Source organism: Pteropus medius, unplaced genomic scaffold (assembly GCF_902729225.1).
Source record: "Pteropus medius unplaced genomic scaffold, Ma_sr-lr_union100, whole genome shotgun sequence".
Classification (NCBI taxonomy): domain Eukaryota; kingdom Metazoa; phylum Chordata; class Mammalia; order Chiroptera; family Pteropodidae; genus Pteropus; species Pteropus medius.
In genome coordinates, this window is record NW_024340693.1 from 2,821,847 (window position 1) to 2,830,147 (window position 8,301).

The 8,301-nt window shown below is 43.8% G+C and overlaps 1 protein-coding gene across 2 annotated transcripts in view; it reads right to left on the reverse strand.

Annotated features, from left to right (window-relative positions):
- Nucleotides 1-5,885: 5,885 nt before the first annotated feature.
- Nucleotides 5,886-8,301, reverse strand: part of LOC120602547 (protein POLR1D) — a 37,723-nt gene continuing 35,307 nt past the window's right edge. For both annotated transcript variants that reach the window (XM_039862856.1, XM_039862857.1), the window contains one exon: nt 5,886-6,972. In XM_039862856.1, the coding sequence (XP_039718790.1) occupies nt 6,705-6,972 (268 nt within the window). In that variant the 3' untranslated portion in view covers nt 5,886-6,704. The remainder of the gene's footprint in view (nt 6,973-8,301) is intronic.

The window sequence follows — 8,301 nt, forward strand, 5'->3', positions numbered from 1 at the left end:
AGGCTCTTGAGAAGAGGGAGTCGGCCTGGATTATCCAGGTGGCCCCAAATGTAATCGCGAGCGTCCTATAAGAGGGAGGGCAGGGGGAGAGTCGGCTATCGAAAAGGGACTGCGATGACAATACCAGGGATCGGACTCATGTGCTTCTTTAGAAGATCAAGAAAATCGATAACGTGCCAGCCCAGTATGCTTAGAAAAACAAAGAGACATACATTGCCCATATCGAGAATGAGAGAAGTGACATAATTACAGCTATTAAAAGTGTAATCAGGGAATAGTATAAACAACGCATACCGATAAATGGAATAAATTAGCAAAGCTCTCTCAAGGAGAAACAGATCATCTGAATGTTTCCATATCATGTAAGTAAATTGAACTCTTAGTTAAACAAACTCCCACAAGGAAAATGTCGGGTGGAAGGGGTTTCATTGATCACTCCATAAAGAAGATATGATATCAAGTTCTATACAAATTCTGCCAAAAAATTTAAAAAGAGGGACTATTTTCCTACTTATTCTATGATTCTAGCATTACCTTATTACCAAAGCAGACGAAATAGTACAAGAAAAGATAACTATATACCAATATCCCCCATGAACATGGACACAAACTGAACGAAATTTTAGCAAATCAAATCCAACCACATACAACAAGGATAAATATCAAGGCCAAGTGAAACTTACCCCAGATTTTACATGGTTGGCTTAATAGGCAACAATCAATCTATTATTTATCAGATTACCAAACCAAGAAAGAAAAGCCTTATTATCATCTCGATAAATGCGGAAAAAGCATTTGACAAAATCCAGTAACCATTCCAGATTTTAAAACCTCTCAGCAAACTATAACTAGAAGGGAACTTCCTTAAACCGATAAAAGGCATCTACAGAAACTTTTAGCTAACATCATTCTTCCTGTCGAGATGTCGAATGCTTTCCTAAGTTTAAGAACAAGAAAAACACGTCAGTTCTCATCCCTTCTAATCAACATTACGCAGGAGGGTCTAGCCAGTGCCATAGGGCAAGAATCAGGAGTAAGAGGCATTTAGATTAGAAAGAAAGAATTAAAACTGTATTTATGTTGGTTTGTTTTGCAGATCATGTGAACATCTACGTAGAAAATCCTATAGGATATACCAAAACGAAACAAAACCAAAACCCACCAAAAAAACAAAAACCCAAAATCCTACTAGAACAAATGAGTTTACTTTAGTAAGGTTGCAGGATACAAGATCGACATAGAAAAACTCAATCGTATTTCTACATTCTAGAAAAATAGCATCTCAGGGCTCTGCCTGGAGTCCCCTTCCTTGCCCAGGAGCCTAGAAACTTTATCCACGCAGGAGAAGTCACAACGGTCACCTTATTGTTTTCTTATACTCAGAAATCATTGTCCTAGGTTGCCTGCTACCCAATATATTGAGAACTGTTTTTTACGTACTTTTTTTTTTTTTTTTAGTTGTTTCATGTGGAATGGCAAATATGTCCCGTTACTCCATCTGGCCAGAAGCAGACATTCACTTCAATTCTTAATACATGAACTTCACAGGTTCTCTTTTATACATGAGTATAACCCAAGATCTCCACCCCATCTTTCTACAGGTAAAGCGATTCGCGCTCAAATAAACTTATAAGTTGGAAAAGTAATTCAAGTGTTTATTTTTGAAAACAGGGGCAATGACAGTAAACCAAATAAAATGTGTGCTTGCAAAGGAAGGGAATGACAATATTCTTTCAGAGTTGTTTTAGATTTTAGAATATGTCATATAAAAGTTTTCCTTCATCATTCTTCCCTTCTCCATAGATAACGTAAATCTACACCGTGATATGCATATATATCCATTGGCTATTAATTATACCTTTCCAAGAATTGTGATTCCTCATCCTTGGTGTAAGGGAAAGCTTTGGAAGGTCAATAGGGTGAACGGAAAGGAAGCGGGATCTTCTTACAAGGCAGCAACACACTTTAACTGTAAGAGGAAGACTTAGCATCACATAGTCGACATTAGCCAAGTGGTTTTCCGGTCCTGAGGCTGTCTGTCCTGCAACTAACTCCATGTATCATGGAGGTGCTCCGAGATTCCTCTTAAGCATCCTCCAGTTCCCAGGATGTCACGTCAATTGTCTTTCGATATTCATGGTCACACTCCCAGTTCAGCAGTGTGACCTAGAGGCGGAAATTGCCATGGGGAAGAGTCTTAACTCCCCATCCAGTGGAACCACCACCCCAGAAGTCCTCTTTCTTCACTGGGTACTAAACAGACCTGCAGAGCTCACGGATTTAGGAATAAGAAGTTCACGTTTTTGAGAGTGACTCATTAAGTTAAACTTTGAGGTTTGCCCCATTCTCCTCCTGGTTTCCAGACCTGGCGTGTTCTGGCTTTAGGAGAAAAAGAACAATTTATTGGCCACGAATTCAGAGCAGATAACCGCATCCTGCAGAAGACCATTCCAACCTTTAACTGTGTGGCCAGAACTGCAAACGAATGTCATCAGCATGGCAGAAAAAAGGTCTGTGACTTATTTACATTTCTACATTGATATTATTGCTAGGTTTGTTCATATAGTTCTAAAGCAGAATCATTAAAACAAGGGCAAGAGCAAAAAGTGAAATAATTAAGGAGAGTTTTAGCAGATATCTAGATAAGAGTATACACTCAATTGAACACAAAACCTGTCAAACTCTCGGAAGCAGGATTTCTTTGTTAGCAAAAGAGAACATTTTAACGATTCCTAGAAATATTGAGCCAGTTTTACTCTGTTGCTAATACACTCGTCAGCAGTACAAAAAATAACTAATTTGAAAGGCAAAAAAACCACTTCAATTTGCATTTTTTTTGGTTACCGGGGAGATGAATATTTTTTCATGTGCTCATCGAACGTTAGTATTTTCTGTAAATAGTCCATCTTTTGCCACTTTTTTATTGTGTTCTTAGTGTGTTTCTGATAGTTTTTCATGAGCTGGTTATTATATATTCTATGTTGCCTTCTGTGTTATCTTTTGAAAGTCACACACATATATTTAAGATTCATTAGATAAGTACATAGTTTTGGAACTCAAAAAAATTTTGGCTTTTTTTTTTTTAAAAAATGAAAATGAAAGGATCTGTGCTGGTTTTGGGCCGATGATCATAGATTCCTCTGAATTCCGCTTACGATGCTTTCCTGCCAGTTTAGTGTAGATTAATTTACTTACTCCTTTATGTGTCCCTGTGTGCATGAGTGCACCCTACTTGGCAGTCCTTCCCAAACTGAGAACAAGAGTTTCCGTTAGACAAAGCAGCTTCTCATCATCGAGACGCAGATGAGCCTTAGGGCAGGGCTCCACCTGCGATCTGCTGACACGCCTTTCTTAGGCAGGAGAGGGACAGGCAGTTAAGTATACTCCCCTCGGATCGTAAGATCTTATAGTACCAGAGGCCCTAACTCTAAGACTTCTGAACTCCCAGATCTTGCTATTCTTGCGGACAGAAGCAAAGGCGAGGTTAAATATGAAATAGCCTAAAATATCCACTTCACGCGGGTGAGGTTCGTTTCTCCCAGATTCACCCCCTCGGCTGCCATTTCGCTGTTTAACCACAGAATGGCTGGCTTTTCCGCTGGATTCGGATGGCCCCAAGGGGTAACCTCCACCAGTGCAAGTGTTCCTTGGGCGGGGCGTTTGCCTTCAGGTCTCTAGGGGTAAATGTCAACCAATCAAATGCGCTAATTATAAAAAAAGTTCTTTAGGCTCTAAGTTGGGCCCCTTGGGCCATGTATACATTGAGACATGCCAGCCCTGGGCTCCGAGAAGCCGAATCTGGACCAAGTGTGGCCAAGACTAGAGGGAGGAATGTAGGTGTTTGATCCAGACAGTCCCGACTTCTGATAGCATTTCCGCCACTACCGTGACCTTGGGCAAACTTTTTAACCTTGCCTCAGCCTCCTTATGTGCAAAATAGGAGCAACATTTTGCACCTTCTCCATGGGGCAGTGAGGTGACCGTATGGACACAGGTAAAGGCCGGTGGTAAACGTTCTCGCCAGACCGACAGGAAACGCGACATGCGTTAGTTAACTCACGTTGCTGGGGCGACCATTCTGCAATGGGTATCGAACCATCGCCCTCCATCCCTTAAACTGACAATCTTGTATGTCGAATATATCTCGATCGAGCGGGACTAAAAAAAGGCCTAACAACATCTGGCCTAGAGGCCACAGACCATGAGCGTCACCGATCAGGCAGGGTCAGGGCAGCCTCCCTTGCTGTGAGGCCAGTTACGAGGATGTGGCGAGGCTTCTCTCACCGCGAATTCGCCTCGTGTCACGTCTGCTGAACCGGCGTGGCCGGATACTCCTCTGGGAGGGGCAGATATTATTATTAATCATGAAAACGGAAGCCACGCTGAGCCATAGCCATCAGCAAAGAAAGGAATGAAAAGCTGCCTGGATTTGAGCAGGCAGGTCTACTGTTCCCTGCTCCCCACCCCCCAAAATAACAGAAATTCAAAACTCCGTGGCCATCTTCCAGAACCAGACTGGAAAGGCCGGTCAGGACTCAGCCTCCTCTGCCCACCCGGCCCCTGCCCCATCGCGCATTCGCTGTTCCGAAAGACCGGCCACTCCCAGGTGACCGGATACGGCTAAGTTGAAATTGTGTCCATGTCTCGTTGTTTCCTAGCGAGAAATGCAGTTCCTAAAACTTAGGGCTGGACGTTTCGAACTTTTGTCTCGACCCATTTCGACATTAGAGACCTGGTCCAAACACCTTCGTTATCGGGGAGGAAGATGCAGTCCAGGCAGGTGACCCGGATGAGGCCCCAGATACAGACGCGGGACTAAGACTCGGCTTCTGGAACCTCTATTATCCTGGGCTTTGTGGTCTCTAAATATACTTATGTTGGAGAGTAGAGAGTAACGTTTCAAAAAAACCTCTCAACCGGGCCAGTAAGCAGGACGTGGCTGGTGTGCATGACATCTTAGGACACAACCCTTCCCTAACATTTACTGTATAGATACAGAATAAGAACGGATAATCTGCTCTTGACATTTATATACAGGAAGCCATGGCTACCCTTGCTGGAGGTGTTAACGATTCTGAGAAAATTTTCCGAAACGGAACAGCGGTTTTAAAAGGGAAGATGATTTTGTAGAACGCTTATCCTTGAACAGAAATACATAAGAAAGATAAGTCTGATTAGGCTGGAGATTCCTTTATTTCTGAGCGTGTCAGAATATGCTCATTAAAATCATTTCCGTTGAGACGAGGAACTTGCCGGTTTGCTCCAGAGAGCGCACCGACAAATGATCCAATTCGACTTTGTTTTACTTAATTATAACAAGAATTTAAGAAGCTTTCACGGCCGCTGTTTCGAACAACTATTGAAATATAAAATATGTCGAATTTAGCCCAAATCGTACAGCTAATACACAACTCGAGAGAGTCATCTGAACCGAGTTACCCCTTCTGTGTTTGAAAGTGACAGGATGAGACCCAGGGGTCGTGGGCGGCTCTGGGCTTGTCACCCCTGAGATTTGAGCTCAGAGCAGACTGAGAGTGTGGCAGAGCAGCTTGGTGCGGGGAGCGACGGTCTATTCTGGCTTCTCTGTAAAGACCCTAAAGCGGACTTTGCGGATGTGTCCCTTGCTAGCTTCAGAAAGGGCTTTTCTTGGCTGCCAGGAAGCAGGGAGCAGGGCCTTGACAGGGTGATTATCCCGGAGCAGCCAGGCATAAGCGCTACGCTTTGGAAAACTGGGGAGGGGGTCAGAGTGACAGATTCTTCTTCCTTTTGTGGACCGGGGAAGAGGGTGCTTGGTGACATTTTCCTGAGTATAAAAGGAAGAATACAGGTTTGCAAAGCTTGTGATTGTACGTTAAAAGAGATCCGTGCCAAGATCGGGGTGGGGGGAAAAAAAGGGCATAGTAAACACATTTTTTTATTTAAAGTGAAGATTTCTGAAACAAATACACTAAAGTGGTATCACAGGTCTTTAGCTAAATAAGACATAGCAGTAAAATAATTATGTTCATTTTAACTTCTGGAGATTCTTTTAAAAGCACCACTTAAAACTTACATATTCAAAAAAATTAAATATAGAAAAATCGTTCTATCTCGGGAATGAGTTTGAGAACGCACGAGGAACAAGAGCCAATTTTTAACCTTCGCTTATTGACACGGAGCACTAGATTCAAAGCCACTTTGAGAATTTCCTAGATTGTTCACTTAAGGAAAACAAAGCTGAGCATCCAAACGTTTCTTGGTAGATTCCCAGCCCTTTTCTTAAATATGACTCCTGGCCTGATGATTTCTAAATTTCAAACTTGTCACCCCAAAAGGTAAAGCGTGGGATTTACGAGTAGCTCATTCTTTTTGAGAATTTTTGAGAAATGGCCACAATTGCAACACATCAGAAAAACTGGAACTGGTTTTAACGGTCTCTGAAAACCTTTACGTTCTAGTTTTATTTTGAAACCAACTTCTAAACAAGATAGAACAGAAACGACACATATGTACACTACACTGCCCGAGGAGCTTAACTTGCCAAGACTCTTCCGAGCAAGCCCCTTTGCACTCATAATGTCCCTGAAGAGTTCCTAGGTCGTTTTCTGCTTGTCATGAATCGCTCCCAGATGTTTGCTCTGCCAGCTCCAGGCCTGTCGTCAGCAACCTCTGCACAGCACCAGTCCGGGGCGAACAGCACCTGTGGCTCATCCCCCGGGCCTGCCTCATCGCCTGCTTGACCGCTTTTCATACTTGTCATGGCCGCCCCGCTTCCTGGGGGGTGAGTGGCGGCCGGGGCCTCGGGCCGGGAAGCTGTGCTTGTAAGGGTGGCCTCTGTGCTGCTTCCGGTTCTCTTCTTTCTGGGTCTGGCTTTTCGGAGGCTCCTCACTGCCTTCTTTTTGTTCGTGGTCTTGCTCTTTATGGGAGGGCAGTGTGTTCTTAATTGTGTTAATTAGAAATCTTTTATTTGTGCCAGCAAGAGGACACTTCATCCTGGGGGGAGGGGGAGAGAAAACAATCACAGATCAAACAGCTGACTCCCAACGCTGAACCCACGAGCATGGCTGCCGCCAAAGACTTCTGCATCCACAGCACCAAGTTCACACACTTGTTCGTCTTTCCTGGCGTGCCACCTAGTGTAAACTCGGAGTACGAGGGGACTAGCGACGCCCTGGGAATTCTGGAGGCCGGCTGGCTGGAGCTTATCCGAACGCTTTCACCCTTCCTCACTGGGAATGACTTTTCGACTGCTATGTGGTGACGGGTATTGACCACAATGCAAATTAACTGAATCGTTTAATATTTTCTTCTTAAACAAGAAATGCCCGATTTGACTACAATCTGCATTTCGAGTGAAATATATTGTGGCTTGCTCTGAATTAACAAGGAGTAAAAATAAGTCCCTCTCAACAACAAAAGTATATATACAACGACAAAAGTATATATCCTGCTATATCTCGAATACTGGAGCTCAGGGATCTACTCTAGAAATAAAAATTGTCTAAAACAATTTATAAAAATACAGTAATCACCTTTTCTACCTTTTAAAAACCTCTTCCATGTTCTCTTTCAGGCTTCCCGTCTCTGCTCCAGAGGCGGTGCTGTACGCAAACTCTGCCTCTGGGTCAATTTCTCTGCAGTGTATATTTAAGTAGCTTCGTGATTCGAGGTTACCCAGGAGGGAGGATGTGACTCATTAAACTGATAATTCACATGCTGAGTTATACTTACCTCCCATGATATTTATTTTATTTTTGCTGGTATAACAAATCTTTCCTTTTGGAAAAGAAAACCCCACACAAACAAAAACCTGCGTATTTCCCTCGGCCTTGAGCCGTCTGCCATCTGATGGGCTCATTTTAGCTGGGTAGTGAACCCCAAAATCATATTATACAGGTGAGCCGGTATGACAGACAATACAAGAATCCATAACCTCCATCTTTATATCACACTTCGATTCAAAGAGAGCCCCACGTAAAACTTCCAGACCTCCCTATCGACGCCCCACCGCAGGCGTTTTGTGGCTAGCTCTGCATCAGTGCCACGCGAGCAGTCGTCAGCCCAGGGTCACTGATGCGGAGGCCAGAACACCTCGGGCAACCGGAATGGCAATAAATCTGGAAGTAAAAGGAGGAGAATTAATAAAAGAAAATGTCTCCTGCCGCCATCAAGCAGCTCCTAAGCCCGTCGGGACGGAGACAGCATCTGAGAAGAATCGAAGACGCACGTACCCCCAGTGTGCCGGGAGGCAGGGCAATGAGCTAGCATGAGGGTCGAAAGCCTGTGGAGAAAAGGGCCATGGTGTGCAGGAGAGGCAGGGGG